Source organism: Pongo abelii, chromosome X (assembly GCF_028885655.2).
Source record: "Pongo abelii isolate AG06213 chromosome X, NHGRI_mPonAbe1-v2.0_pri, whole genome shotgun sequence".
In the NCBI taxonomy this organism is placed as follows: domain Eukaryota; kingdom Metazoa; phylum Chordata; class Mammalia; order Primates; family Hominidae; genus Pongo; species Pongo abelii.
In genome coordinates this window covers 117,044,546-117,060,260 of record NC_072008.2, presented here as the reverse complement: position 1 = coordinate 117,060,260, position 15,715 = coordinate 117,044,546, and the positions used below count along the sequence as shown (strand labels likewise).

Genomic DNA, 15,715 nt, shown 5'->3' with positions numbered 1-15,715 from the left:
TGCAATGGCACGATCTCTGTTCACCGCAACCTCCACCTCCTGGGTTCAAGCGATTCTCCTGCCTCAGCCTCCCGAGTAGCTGGGATTACAGGCATGCGCTACCACACCCAGCTAATTTTGTATTAGTAGAGATGGGGTTTCTCCACATTGGTCAGGCTGGTCTCGAACTCCTGACCTCAGGTGATCCGCCCGCCTTGGCCTCCCAAAGTGCCAAGATTACAGATGTGAGCCACCGCGCCTGGTTGGGAATGTAGTTCTTAACCTGAGTTGGGTCCCAGACTCTTAGGGTTTGGTCTGTCTCCCCAGAAAGATACAGGTAGACACATACTTTTACGTATAACTTCAACAGTTCATAGATCTGAAGCCCACCCATGAACTCTAAGTTCTGAACGTTGCTCTAGAGAATACACCAGCTAGAGTAGCTACCTTAGGAAATTCCCTTTTCTCTGAGCTTAACTTTTAAAGGTCAAAGAACTTAGAAGTAAGGAACTTAGAGGCTTTAGATAATATAAAATGCTGTTTGGGGGCCACTTTTGGTGATTGTTTAAAATGTAGATTTTAGGTTTCTACTCCAGATCTACTCTGGGAGTGAAGCCCTGGAATCTGCAATTTAACAGAATCCCCACGAAATTCTGATGCACACTGAAGTAAAAGAATTACTTAAACTATGTTTAAAAAAAATTAACCAGTACTGCAAATCACAAAAGAGCAATCTGTCAACTGCACACCCAGTTGCTCTAAGCACAGATAATGGCACGTTCAATATGACAAAACAATAATGACATATTATTGCTGTTACCTTCCACTTGGAATACTAACTTAGGATTCTAAATATGTCATTTCATTTTCAACAGTACGATAAAAATATGAAATTTTAAAATTAGCCTCAAATTAAAGAGTAGGGACCTGAACAGTATTTGAAATTGAATACACTAATATCAAAGAAGCTACCACAAACAAGCAGTAAAGCAGGTGTTATATGACTATGAGATCTATCCCTGAGTTCAATATTAATTACAGAATCATGAGTTTAAAACACTTAGAGAATACAACATTGCTTCTGTTTTAATTCTCACCCAGGCTACTAAAGGATGCAAAACTTGTAATCAGTTCAGGCTGTGTCTACAAGGGGTTGTCAGACCCATTAAATCAGATTTTGTAGACAGCCAGATCTACTGGGAGTTTTTATGATGCAAAAAGACATACACCATACACATTGCGAAGCATACTCTCCTCTAGAACTATAAGGAAAACACAAGGTGCAGTTATCCATTCCTAAGGAACTGAGTCCCACTGAAGTGATTCAAATAGAATGTCGGGGTCCAATTCAGTTCATTCAATCAATAGAAACCTAGCCTTCATCAAGCAGTCAATCCATTATCTTCACCTGAAAGTCCTGCCAGCCCTTCAAACTCAAACTGTCCAATAAGGAACTCAGCATCTTCCCACAGAAATCGGCTTCTCCTGAAAGACAGCATCGTTATCTTTTTACCCACCACCTATCAGTTTAAGCCTGCGTTCATCTTTGACCTCACCCTTTCCTCCAACATCCAATTAATAATCTAAATACCTCTAGAAATTGAATGTAATCTCCCCATTCCTACTGTTACTACCTCATTTCTGGCTCAGATTACCTGGATGCTTGCAATATTCTCCCTACTAGTCTCCCTTCATCCAGTCTCACCATTTGTACTTAATTCATTCTGGACATTTGCTGTCAGATTACTCTTCCCAAGGTATAAGTGTTAATCACTTAACTCTCCTGCTCCAAAACATTTCAAAAGCTTCCCACTGAATACTGGAAAGCCAGATTCCTTGGAATACCATTTAGGGGCCTGTATGATTTTGTTCCGCCTTAACCTTCAAGACTTATTTCCTGATTCCCTCTCTTGCATCTCAGTCTTCATTCAACCCCATATTCCTTGTTTCCTTGCTGTACTCACCAACACACCCTTTCTTATGCTTTTCTTTTTACTTAAAATGCCCTTCCCATCTTCACAGATCGAAATCTCATCTGACCTTTAAGATCTAGCTCAAATGCCAACTTTTATATGAAGCATTTTCTAACTTAACATTCAACAAATACATACCAAGTATCTATTTGGTACCAGACACTGAGCTTCAGCCCTTGGAGACAAGGGCCTGCTTCCCTTTCCCTCCCCAGCTAAAAGCAATCTACTTTCTCTGAAATCTCATAGCATGTCGACATATTTTATGGTATGTAATAGTATCCATATTGTTGGTTTTCTTTTTTTTTTTGAGACAGGGTTTTGCTCTGTCACCTAGGCTGGAGTCCAGTGACACAATCACGCCTCACTGCAGCCTCCACCTCCAAGGCTCAAGTGATCCTCCCACCTCAGCCTCCAAAGTAGTTGGGACTGCAGGTGTGCACCATCATGCCCAGCTAGTTTTTGCATTATTTGTAGAGACAGGGTTTCACCATGTTACCCAGTTTGGTCTTGAACTCCTAGGCTCAAGCAATCTGCCCACCTCGACCTCCCACAGTGCTGGGATTACAGGCATGAGCCACTATGCTCGGCCACTATCCATATTGTGTTGTACTTCTTTATGTCCATGTTTACCTTCCCCTACCAGCCTGATATCCAAACTTCCTAGAGCTTATAAGGAGGCAGTTGGTAAATATATGTTAAATAGGTAAATATCTATTTATCTCCAGACAGTGAGATCATCATTTTTTTTCTAACTTAATGGAATATTTTAGCCATAACGTAGACTTCATTTTAATTCTACAAGCAAAACCAATAGAACCAATCTCAAAAGAAACAGTTAATATCTTAGGAGAAAACAAAAACCAATACACAGGCTATCCTAGCAAGTTGGTGTTTCAAATAACTGACCAACCTAAAAAAAATAACTATTTTTTTTTGCCAGAATACCCAGTCAAGATTGCACAAGCATGATATTAATGAAATCAAAGGAGGTAAAGTATGTGTTGATCATGGAAGGTTGTCATTTTTGTCCTTCCCATTTTCCTGTTACCTCCCTTCACATGTTGTTTTCAGTGTGGCCCAGGAAGCTGTCATGGCAAAGAAGGAGGAAAAGGAAATGGCCAGTCAGATGAGAGGGCCATATTCTGTTCTGTTTTGGGGAATCTGAGCAAAGCGCAAGTACAAGCTTCATGTGTGAAGAGAGTGAGTTTTTCCTCTTGTTGTCATGTAAAGATAATAGTAATTTACATTTAATAAATATATATTATGTGCTAGGTACTATACTAAGTACTTTATATACATTATCACATTTAATATTCACACAAGACGTAGGAGGTAAGTACTATTTTTATTCCCTCTTAAAGCTGAGGAAAGAAGCTCAGAGAAGCTAAGCTACTTTCCCAATGTCACATACTTAGTAAATGGGGAAATCAGATTAAATACCTACATCCAGAGCCTTCATTCTTTCTTTTTTCATTTCATTTTTAATTGTAGTAAAATATATATAACATAAAATTTACCATCTTAACCATTTTTAGGTATGCATTTCAGGACTGTTGAGGATATTGTTGTATAATCATCAAAGCCATTCATCTCCATAACTCTTTTCATCTTGTAAAACTGAAACTCTGTACCCATTAAACAACTCCCCACTCCCCCTGCTCCCAGCTCCTCGCAACTAGTATTCTACTTTCTGTCTCTATGAATTTGACTCCTTCTAGGTGCCTCATATATGTGGAATCATACAGTATATACCCTTTTGAGACTGGCTTATTTCACTTAGCATAATGTTCTCCTGGTTCATCCATGTTGTAACATGTGTCAGAATTGTCTTCCTTTTAAGGCTTAATAATATTCCACTGTTTATACATACCATCTTTTGTTTACCCCTTCATCTGTTGATGGACACTTGGGTTGCTTCCACCATTTGCCTACTGTGAATATTGCTGCAATGAACGTGGGTGTATAAATATCTCTTGGAGACCCTGCATTCAATTATGGGTATATACCCAGAAGTGGAATAGCTAGATCATATGGTTAATACCATTTTTAATTTTTGAGAAACTGACATAATATTTCAGAACCTTTACTCTTTACAACTAAAGAAGATCTACTGGTGTCATACTGGCTACCCGGGGTGATGTCAAGCAGACATCTGTCCACTATAAAAGGCATTGGTCTGCTATAAAAGGAAGAAGAATCAGCTTGGCCATCCATGACTGTTTGAATAAATGGTTAGGAGAGTTTCAGTAATGCAAATTATTTCACCCCTAAAAAAGCAAATGAGGCAGGAATTAATTTCTATCAGAATATCAAAATGAAAATCACAGAAAGAGAAGCCTTATCTGAGATCATTTTCTGTCTAATGTGTACAAATACTCTTTCAGATACTATAGCACTTTCAACAACTAGGTTACTTATTTTCTAGTCACTTCTCTGATAAAAATTATCTATGTGACTTTCGACAAAGTCACTTCCCTCCCTGTATCTCAGTTTGTTGGAACAAATGACATACAAAACATATACTGTTATAACCTTAGAGAAGCTATTTAATTTCTCCAAACCTCAGTTTTCTCATCTGTGAAATGGGGACAATGGTAAGACTTACTTAACTGGGCTGTAGGAAAGATTAAGTACCTATAAAAATAAAATTACCTCACAGTTTATATTATAAGTGTACACTGTAGGTGTTCAGAGAAATTTCTATTAACATGATTATTATTCTCAAAGTTCTACATGTAAGAGAAACAGAAACATTGTTCACATAAAAACCCTGTACAAGAATGTTCCTAGTAGCTTTATTTGTAATAGCTAGCAATTGAAAATTTTCTAGAGAGCCTTCAATGTTTGAATGGTTAAACAAACAGTGGTACAATCATACCATGGAATACTCAGAGATAAAAAGGAACACAAATTATCGATATACACAACAACTTGGATTAATCTTAAAAGAAATAAACTGAGTTAAAAAAGCCAATCCCCAAAAGTCACATGCTGTATTATTTCATTTACATGAAATGTCCAGAAAGCCAAATCCATAAAGACAGAATCCATATTAGTTCTTGCCTGTGACTAGGGTGGGGTGGGTGGAGTTAACTGTAAGCAGGTATGAAGGATTTTACTGGGGTGATGGACTTGTTCTAAAACTCAATTGTGGTGATGGTAACATAGGTATATACATTTACCAAAACTCATTGAACTGTTTACCTGAAAATAGGTGAATTTTATATAAACTGAATTATACCTTAAAATTGTTTTTAAAAGACTTTATATCTAAAAACTGGATCTGTGCAGTTATATTCTCTTAAATCTTTGGAAACACCAATCATATGAAACAGTTTTCAATTTTTCACTTACCGAAGGATGGGCTGCTATGTATCCATGTGCACTTTTATCTGCAAAGTGAGAATAGAGAGGTCACTTTTGTTTCATAAAGAATGTTTCATTCAGAGACCACACCAGAAAAATAAAAATTAAAAAACTGCATGATTTCAACTAGAAGGAAATGCTCCAATTTAGTATTAACTAGATATTATGACTAATGACATAGCTTTTCTTAAAATAGCTCACACCATTACATCCTCACCATATTCTCACCAGGTCATTTTGCAGATATTAATGAAGGCCTCCAGTGAATCTCATTTATATGGAAGAATGACAAGATTACCTACTCTTAACTGGTATGATTCTGTACATCTATAGTAGTCCCCCTTATCTGAAGTTTCACTTTTTGTGGTTTCAGCTACCTGTGGTCAACTGTGGTTCAAAAATATTACATCAAAAATTGCAAAAATAACCAATTCATGAGTTTCAAACTGCATGCCATTCTGAGTATGATAAAATCTCACGCGGTCCTGCTCCATTCCACCTGAAATGTGAATCATCCCTTTGTCCAGTGTACCTACTGTGTTTACACTACCAGCCTATTAGTCACTTAATAGCCAGTTTGGTTATCAGAACAACTGTGGAGCTATCACAGTGCTTGTAGTCATGTACCCCTTATTTTACTTCAAAATGGCCCCAAAGAGCAAAAGTAGTGATGCTGGCATATTGTTATAATTGTTCTATTTTATTATTGGTTATTGTTGTTTATCTCTTACTGTGCCTAATTTATAACTTTATCATAGGTAAGTAGGTATAGAAAAAAAACATGGTATACATAAGGCTCAGTACTATCCATGGTTCCAGGCATCCATTGGAGGTCTTAGAATACATTCCACATGGGTAAGTGGAGAACTACTCTATATCTAGGATTTTTCCCACTTTCTTCTCTCCCTACCTCCTTTCCATTCTTTCTCTCCACCTTCCTGTGCTATCTCCATCTTCTCCTCCTATTCAGTTAGTCAGTCCCAATACCAGAGCATTCAGTGATGAGGTACACTCAGCTCAGTACAGTACAACTATACAGTTGAGTTTTAATATAGTTGTCAGGATTTCATCTTTGTAAGTTGAGAGAAATTTGGTATATAAAACTAAGTGTTAAACAGCAATGGCTATTTGGAGTAAAGAACAAACTCTGATACTCTAAAGTGTATTCATGGTTACAGTGAAATGATTTCTTGAATACATTTTCAGTTCTGGTTGCCTGTGGTTCTAACTTGGAGCACAGCTCTTGATTTTCTCACATGAAACATTTTTTGATATGTCACCAGGATCTCTTAGATATTTTATTCTATGTAGAAGCTTAAATATAGTAAAAAGTTTTCCTTGATGGCTTTCTTTTTAGATTTTCAACATTGGATAACAGCAGTTAAGCAATCTTCTCATTTAAAAAAAAAAGTCCAATTTAGCAGTTTGGGCTTTGATATTTGATATGGCCAAATCAGACACTCTTCCCCTTCCAAGGGTATCCTTGGATCATTCACAAAGAAACTTAAAGCCTGCTTATACTAAATCCAGTGCGAAGAGGTAAGGGCTCTTTATAGCTGTAGTACTAATGATAATACTCCCTTCATTCTTTATATGTTAATAAGTTAATAAATTATTGTAGAGAGAGAACTCAAATCATCTATCTCAAAATGTGAAAGTATTATTTGGTATATATATTTCAGTTGCTGATATGGTTTGCCTGTGTCCCCACCCAAATCTCAACTTGAATTATATCTCCCAGAATTCCCACGTGTTGTGGGAGGGACCCAATGGGAGGTAATTGAATTATAGCGGCCGGTCTTTCCCATGCTATTCTGGTGATAGTGAATAAGTCTCACAAGATCTGATGGGTTTATCACGGGTTTCTGCTTTTGATTCTTTCTCGTTTTCTGTTGCTGCTGCGATGTAAGAAATGCCTTTTGCCTCCCACCATGATTCTGAGGCCTCCCCAGCCATGTGGAACTATAAGTCCAATTAAACCTCTTTTTCTTCCCAGTCTTGGACATGTCTTTATCAGCAGCATGAAGATGGACTAATACAGTTGCTTATAGTGCAAATTTGAACATCAAAGCTCCAAAAAAAGACTAAATCTACACACTAGCAAATAAGGTCAAGATTTGGCAGTAACATGGATATTTCAGTTTCTAAAAATAGTCACACATAGTTTTCTCTTTTCAGTCTGATTTGGGGGTCTTATCAAAATAACCTGACATCAAAAAAAAAGTGTGCTGTGTCATCATGGTGTAAATCAATGAATCTAAGGGATAAAATAAATTTCCAGAGAGCATGGTTTCATGCATACAACTCTTACTTCATGAACATATAACAAAGCCCAGTAAGTGACTGAGTGTCTTTATGACAGTAAAGAGACAACAATTGTGACTACCAGTTCAAGCTCACAACCACTACTTCACTAAATAATTACCTTATTTTAATTCTAAACATACTTGAGTTATATAACTTAACATCAACCTCAAATTCCAACTCATTTTTTGGTTTCGTCATGTTGATGTCATTTGAAGAAGATACTAGAACCTATTTCAAATGTCCCACAGACATTTTGTTCTCAACATGACACTCTGAAATTGAAATTACTTCTTCACCTTTGATACCACAGACTTCCTCTTACCTCCTGATGTAAAGCTCATGTATTTCTGGTTGTTGACTGTTTCTTTGGAATCATAGAATTTGAGAACATCTAGAACAGCTTGTGGGTTCTTCTTCTGTTCCAATTTTGTTATGTTGGAGGTTTGGAGTAATCGTGCCCATTGCTCGGGAATTCCCTGTGGACAACCAAAGGGAAAGAATGGTAGCTCAGAACATTCTGCAGCAGCATTTTTATGTTCCAGTAAAGTTCTTCACCAAGAAGCCCATGCTACCTGTAGGATTACACTTGGGAAACTGAAGTTACATTCTAGATTTAAAGTTAGTAACTTAATAATGCAATCATTCTCTTCTCTAATTAAAACACATAGGTAAAACTAGGATCCAACTTAAAAAGGGTGGGTGGGAGTATGACTGTGATAGAAAAAAAAAGCGCATGAAAATCACCTCCATATTGACTCTGCTCATCCATGAAATGATGTTTACGGCTTAGCTTATTTTTTTTCTGGCGACTCAGGGCAGACATAGCAAGACTTCTCTAAATTTGTGCACAGCATAGTAAAGTGCAGATCAATGGATTTTATGACTGGAATAATATAAGCTGTTTCTGGTCATGTTGTAATCAGAATATATTTTAGAATAAAAGGAAAGGATCACCCTTGATCAGGTTATACTTTGTGATTACAAAATGTAATTTTTTGGGTCTAGAGCTCTACTATAAAGGCAGGTTGGTAGGAGACAAAAATAGAATTGTGGAGGAGCAAGAACCACTGAGATGCTAAACAGTAACATTAATGCTGCTTTGGGCATTTCCCCTGCAGCTTTCTCCAGGGCATGCCCTCCTTCTCCTCTCCTCTCTCTCTCCCTTCCTCCTTACTTCATTTATAGGCCACATAGAACCTGGGGACTATGAAAACCACGACAAAGCCTTGTGATAATTTATAATAATCTGAAGCATTTAGAGCAGAGAGGAGGGAATATTTGGAAATCTAACCAAGGAGAATTGCAAAAATTAGGGGTTAGCTTTGCATTGAGCATTCAACATTCTTTCCTATATGTTCAGCCTACAGAAGTCCCAATTTCATAATTATCCAACCTCCAAGAGCAACTTGGAGAGAGAAACAGACACACAATTCCTGAAGTGCATCCAGACACAATTTGTGTGGCTTTATCCTATGAAGTCTCGGCAAAACAATGTGTGACGTGGGCCTCCAGAGTTTGGGAATGACAACAAAAAAAGTGAGATAAGCCAAGCAACAACTCTACTGCACACACATGAACCTGCTGCTGCAGTGCTATGACATCTCAAAGAAGCACTTTGATGCAAGCTTCTTTTGGGCCTGTGACGCACCTCTGGGAGCTTCCCTGGGCACATCTGTGAGCCATAGAGATCTGGCTGTAATGGACGTAAATAAAGAAAGAAAAGAAAGTTAAAACAGAATGTGGGACAACTTAGAAGGTGGGAGGAGATGAAACCAATGGGTCTGAATGGGGGGAGTCCCTTCTAAAGTGGGGCGGTTATGAAAATAGGGAGGTTTTAACTAAATCAGGGACAGGACAGGCTACAGGACAACAGATTTAAGAGAACAGAGAGAACGACAATGTTCCAAAGTTTGGATGTATAATTCCACTTTTGGCAAGATGCTTCCTCCATAAATATGTATTAATAAGAATTACCATTAAATGATTGGATACATTATTAAAAGGCAGAAACATGAATTTGGAGGCAAGAAGGATGGCATCATGAAAAGCTTTGACAATAATTCGTAAGTTGTTTTTATAATTGGGTGATCACAGGTAGCCAATGGCCATGTGTTAAACTTACAAATTTCAGTTCCCAATTCTGGTTAACCAATTTTAGTTTCAAAAGTGTGTATGTGGCTAAAATTCAAAGGATGGCTGTATGGAAACACTGAATTTTATTCTCATTGATGTGATTCTTTTGCACTTTGTAGCTAAAGTCATGGCTGGCTTAGAGAAAACTAGATAAAGAACATTCCCACATAGCCAGACTCTATATGTTAAGTTTCTTAGATATTTAGACCACGGAAAGGGAAACAATTCCATTTCAAACCATATATACATAATTTCCATTTTAGTGCTGCAGTTCTAAAATCCCACTTCCCACAAAATAAGACAAGATATAAGGTAACAGCTTTGCCTAAATAAAGATATCTCAAATGCTACAGAAACATGCTTGACCCAACTGGCTTGATTTTGTACATATGTCCTTGATTCCTGGTATTTAGGGTTACTCCAAGCACAGTGAAATGACACTTTTACATGCATTTTTCACGCGGCTAGATGCTAAAGCCTTAAGCCAAAAATTTGAACTCAGGAGCCCATGCATGATCCCAGTTATGATTCTAAGTGCAATTAATAGCATTTGGTTAATACCGTAATGGCCAAAGGAGTTATTAAGTGTTACAAATTGAGGTATGCATTGCACATAACCACTAGAGCAGACGTTACTGGCATAATCATTACCATAATCATTAGAATATTGGCAGTTATTATACATTCCCATGGCACTTCTAAACTTTTGTGATAAATAGTCTTATGATCACTAGACAGCAGGAAAAAATGCTGCCAATAGCAGAAAATCCTCCAGACAACTATACTTACCACATGACTACACTGCTGACATAATTTTGACTACACTGCTGACATTTCTTTTTTCTAAGTTGAGACAAATCCAATTATCAATAAAACCCGACATTCAAATTTGAATGTATGCCACAAAGGCACATAGTCATAAAGCCATCTCATTATGCCACGTTGAGGAACTAATCCCAAAAGTTAGACAGCTAATGAAGACCTAGGAGTTTGAGCATCAGAAGCAGGAGCACATATCAATGCCTGACTGTGTATAGGATACCAACTAGAAGTACATCAAGCTGGGGGTTGTCCAGTGTAGCCCAAGAGAATGGCAGCATGATATAACAGGCCAGGCATTTATCTTATCATAAGAAATGATAATTTATATCACTCATACCATTTTTCCCTCTGATTGACTTGAAGCGACCGTCACAGGTCTAGAGGTCTGGAAAGGGGAGTTCTGAAGTATTTGGGACAAAAATGGCAATATAAAGGATGAGGACTTGTAATCATTGAATACCAAAAATCTCACCTCCCAACCTACTTTTAGCTTCAGGGTCCAAGTGTATGACCAGGTATACAAGGTCATATGGGCCAATTAGCCAAAGAGTAATCACCAAGCAACACAGCAAATCAGTGTCCAAATATTCAAAATAACAAGCCCTTGTAAGACAACTGGATTAGATAGTTCAGCAAATTGCACAAAATTCAACCTCAACAACCACGATAATCAAACTTAATAATGATCCCCTCCCAACACACAATCAATTAGTGGTGCTATGATAATTAGGACCCAATTCTAAACTCTACCAATAAAAAGACTTTCTTAAAAGCTTTTTATAATTTGGCATGTTTAAATTTAATAAACAATAATAATATAGTAAATGTAAATCACAGGTTAAAAAAGTACCAAAAAGGGCAGAATTTGGCATCTTTAAAAATAATGTATGAACAAGTAGTTACAAAAGATCATCAGGATGACAATAAAGTACTTCCATTTTCCAAATTTAGCTTATGTCTTTGTATATATTCAATGGATTCGTAACAGTGGAATACTTCCAAACAGCTATCTTATTTCAAATTGGGGATATTTTTAGTAGGGAGAGGAGTATTTGTTTCATATGGTTTGGTTGTATCCAACTGTTTTTCATCATTGGAAAGATAGTCCATCACTTTGGGTTCTTTGGGTTCTAATTGACAGCAAATTGAAAATCACTGGTGCTGCAGTCAGCAAGATGGTGGTGATTTACTTTCTTTCATTTCCATTCAGAACCCAGAATGATAAATGAAAGAGCTAGAGATAGAGATACTCTATCATAAGATGACAAGTAAGTTTGAAAAGTGGAAAGAATAAAATATTGGAGAGCAACTAGAATATCACATGAGATAACTGGATGAGAAAATTTTCACATCAGAAAACAAAAAGGAAGAAGAAAGAAAAGAAAAATAGTGAATGACAACAATAAAACACAAGAGTAGTTTAAATGAGGAAAAGCACAGAGAACATTAAAATGTCAAAGCTGGAAAAATTAATAAAAAAGGGAAGAGTTATTAGGCAAAACTTTTATAAAGGTAAGGGATTTTCTTGTTTCAAGTGTCAGCAAAAATAGTTACAATCTTTTCATAATTTTTTAAAAATAGAACGTTTTTCAGGTTATACAAATTACTTTTTTTCTGGTGGTGATGATGGTGGTGGTAGTCGTAATAGCAAGGTTGGAGTATCTAAGTGTGGCTAAGAGAATATTCTGCAAATATAGTAAAGACTGGGTTCACACTCAAAGCCATTTGAGTAATGTCTCTGACTTTAATGATGAAATTGGTTAAATCTTACCTATCTCCACTTTATGTGTCAATATTTCTTAATGTTCTCCTCTGCTTGCTACTGAGAACGCAGAAATAATCAGCTTACACCACTTTATGAGGCCAAGGTGTTTACTGTTTCCATTTCCATTCTCCTATCACTTACTTCCAGAATTGAAAAAATAAGATAATTTGACTGTCAATTCAGCAACATTGTTTGTTTCTCCACGTAGATTAATTTGTTCCTTCTTTTTTTCCACTTAATCATATAACACAGTCTATTCACTACTATGTTATGAAACAAAAAACTCAACTACTTAATATGTAAATTTCTCTCTGGTTTAACAGCCCAAGAATTGATGGTGATGGCCCTATCAAAGATTTTTTTTGAAATGCCCTCAAAATTACTCCTTATTTCAGAATGTACATTTTGATGGAGTTCATTAATAGTATGGGAAAAGGTAGTTCACCTTCCTGGGGACATATTTCTAGCCATAGCCACATCTTTCCTCTCACTGAGCTAAAATAAAATAAAATAAAAAAGATACCAGTTCTTTTTTTTAAAAAAAAAAGTATAAAATTCCATAGATCTGAGATCTTGTGCTATTTGAGCACTACAAATATTCAGCAAAAGGCTTGATCTATAGCTATGGTCTATCCAGAGAATTCTTATTGGTATTTACTATGGATTGCATGACATCTCTAGAGAGAGATATCTAGAGAGAGAGGAGAGAGATGCACATAACAACTAGAACATACATGATATATCCATCAATATTTCTTCTTGAAATATAAGGTTTGTTTTTTGAATATCTACAAAATATACCTACTAAAAATTGTAAAAATAATCTACGTTCTTGAAATCAAAGGGAAAAACAGGTCAGTTCCATAGAGATTCTTGGTTAGCGTAGTTAGCTGATCTGGGTATTCTAGGTTTTAATGTAAAGCCTGAATTATTCAGATGAATTATTTTCACTGGCCAAGGTGAGTAGATGATTCTCTGATTCAGTTCACTTGATAAAGAAAAAGCTCAGGCAGTATCTCTCTGCCAGGAGTACGTTTTCTGTGCCATGGTTAGTTAATATTTTCAACCAATTTGAGACTATACGGTGATCAAACCTTTTTAAAAGATGGACAAAATAATTTGGTCAATGCTGTTGCCATCCTCTATTTCCATCTATGATTGCCTAGGCAATGTCCATCTTATTTGGAACCATCAAAAATATTAAGTCTGACATTTTGGGACATGGCAATTCTTGCTTGAAACCTATTTTCACAAAGGAATTCTTTCGTGGCTTACAAAACAAAACAAAGAGCTTACTTACAGTGAATTCCCCGGTGACTGCATCAAACCCCACATGAATCGTATGCTCAAAGTCTGAAGGAAGAGAGATCTCTGGGCGCTCTTTCTCCTTCTTCTTATTGGCTAAAGGCAAAATGTTAACATGTATTTATTTGGGGTATAGTTTTGGCATCCACAAGTTGTACAATTAGGTTCATCAAAACAATTACAAAGTTGAAAGACAATTGATTTCAACACAATTTTAACAACATTTAACTCCAGAAATTCCAATTATTTGCAGAAGTAGCTAAGAGGGTGATGACAAATGTCATAGCCAAATAATTCAAAGGTTCCAGAACTAATTTGAAACAAATCTCTCATTCAAACTGATTTATGCCTTTTACCAGTGTAACCAGGAGGTATCTAGGGATATTGTGTTTAACTGGCTTTGTTGAATCAAATATCACTTACTAAGGAGGAAATTCATCATACACAAGTCAAGCTAAGGCATACTATTAGAAAGAATAGAAAACACTTCAGCTTTCAATAAAGATATCGCGAATTGTTTCTATGTTAACGATAGCTAATAATCAAGTGGTTGGTACTTATTTAATTTAACATGTTTATATTATTAACCATATCTTAATAGACTCTTCTATTAACAAGAATACCACTGCAAATCAATTATGTTACAAACCTTTTTTATTATTAAAAATATTTCAATCATTTCCTACCCAGCGCTTTGCCAGTAAAAAGCTACAAATTGCTGCTTTTTTTACTGAATTAATTTTATTTAGTTTTCAGAAAACTTAAAGCCATTCCTTGGTTTAGTTTTTCTAGTTTTTAGTTATTTTTCCATGTTTCCATTATATTTTGTCATATCAGCCATTCAAAAATCATTGTCTTTTTCAAGTAGCAGATTTTTCATAGTTACATAATTATAAATAAATGTATCAGTAGCTCATAATTTAAAAGCCTATAAAGATATAATCACTGAATAAACTAAGTTGAGAACTATAGTCTATCTGGAAATAGTTCCCAGGAGGAAGTCACTGTGGAAACACTCTAAAATGGCATCTAGTAGCTTCCATAACACACTTATCAGCAGATCTGAGCATGTATCTCTGGTGAGGCTGCATTTCACACTGAAAAAAAATAGTACTCACCCTCCTAATACAGGGCAAGTCAGCATGAACCAGGTTTACCCAGTTAAAACCAATCAACTTCAGAATTGCCAGGGTGGTCAATTTAGAACATTCTGGTTCAAATAGATGTTGCCTTGGCCTGAATTACAGACAACACTCAACCGTATATGGATTATTGGTTTTGTGGGTTACCCATGATAAATTTTAAATTCAAAACTTTTCATGTTCAAAGGCTATTCTTATGGCTTCTTGTCTCATTCCACTCTCTCTCACTGTTCCTTATCTCCAGCCATAGGACAGAGATATGGGGCAGAAATATGAAAACTAAAGTAGTGAGAGGAACTATACAGGATCAGGAAAGAAAGGTTGGGAGCAGGGGAACAAGAGTCACCCAAGGCCTTTGTCTGGCCATGGAGCACATTTAGGATTCATTTTGAAGAAATACATATATGCCATATAACTTACCCTCAGTACAGATTCCATTTTTACAGTGAGCCTACTTTATTCATGAATATTATCCTAACAGTGAAGTTTAGAGTTTTCTGTTGGTACTCCTACTTCCCCTGCATGTTTGTGAACTATAGCTAACATTTATACTTGTTCAACTACCATTTTTTACTTGTTCAGAAAGGCACTCTTGTGTCATCACTCTATTGAAGGTGTCCTAGCCACTCCTGTAATCATTTTCTTACTTTTTCTCTTTCATGATGTCCCATCCATGCTGGCCATGGCTAGCTACTTCTCTTTCTACTTCCTTGACAATGTGGCCTGGCATCCCTCCTTTCTCAGTGACCTTTCTTTCTTTGATTGTCATTGCTTTTGGCTTTGCTAGTGCAGTTTTTGGCCTTGTACATTTCTTTCTCTATTGGATGGCCTCCACTCCCAAATACTAACTCATGTTAGGTAATTCCCTAATCTGTCGTTGGCAGGGGTGGATCCACATGTTGGGGGACCAAATACTTTATGTA

General features: G+C 36.5%; 1 protein-coding gene across 16 annotated transcripts in view; it reads right to left on the bottom strand.

Moving 5' to 3' along the window:
• Positions 1–15,715, bottom strand: part of PAK3 (p21 (RAC1) activated kinase 3) — a 297,720-nt gene that overhangs the window by 72,126 nt on the left and 209,879 nt on the right. For 10 of the 16 annotated variants that reach the window (XR_010138925.1, XM_054544144.2, XM_054544143.2 and 7 more), the window contains 4 exons: positions 13,646–13,746; positions 9,274–9,318; positions 7,948–8,101; positions 5,307–5,344 (listed from right to left, as the gene is read on the bottom strand). Coding sequence is in view for 15 of the 16 variants with exons in the window: in XM_054544144.2 (XP_054400119.1) it covers positions 5,307–5,344; positions 7,948–8,101; positions 9,274–9,318; positions 13,646–13,746 (338 nt within the window). In the remaining variant the exon portion in view is untranslated. 16 annotated transcript variants of the gene reach the window in all.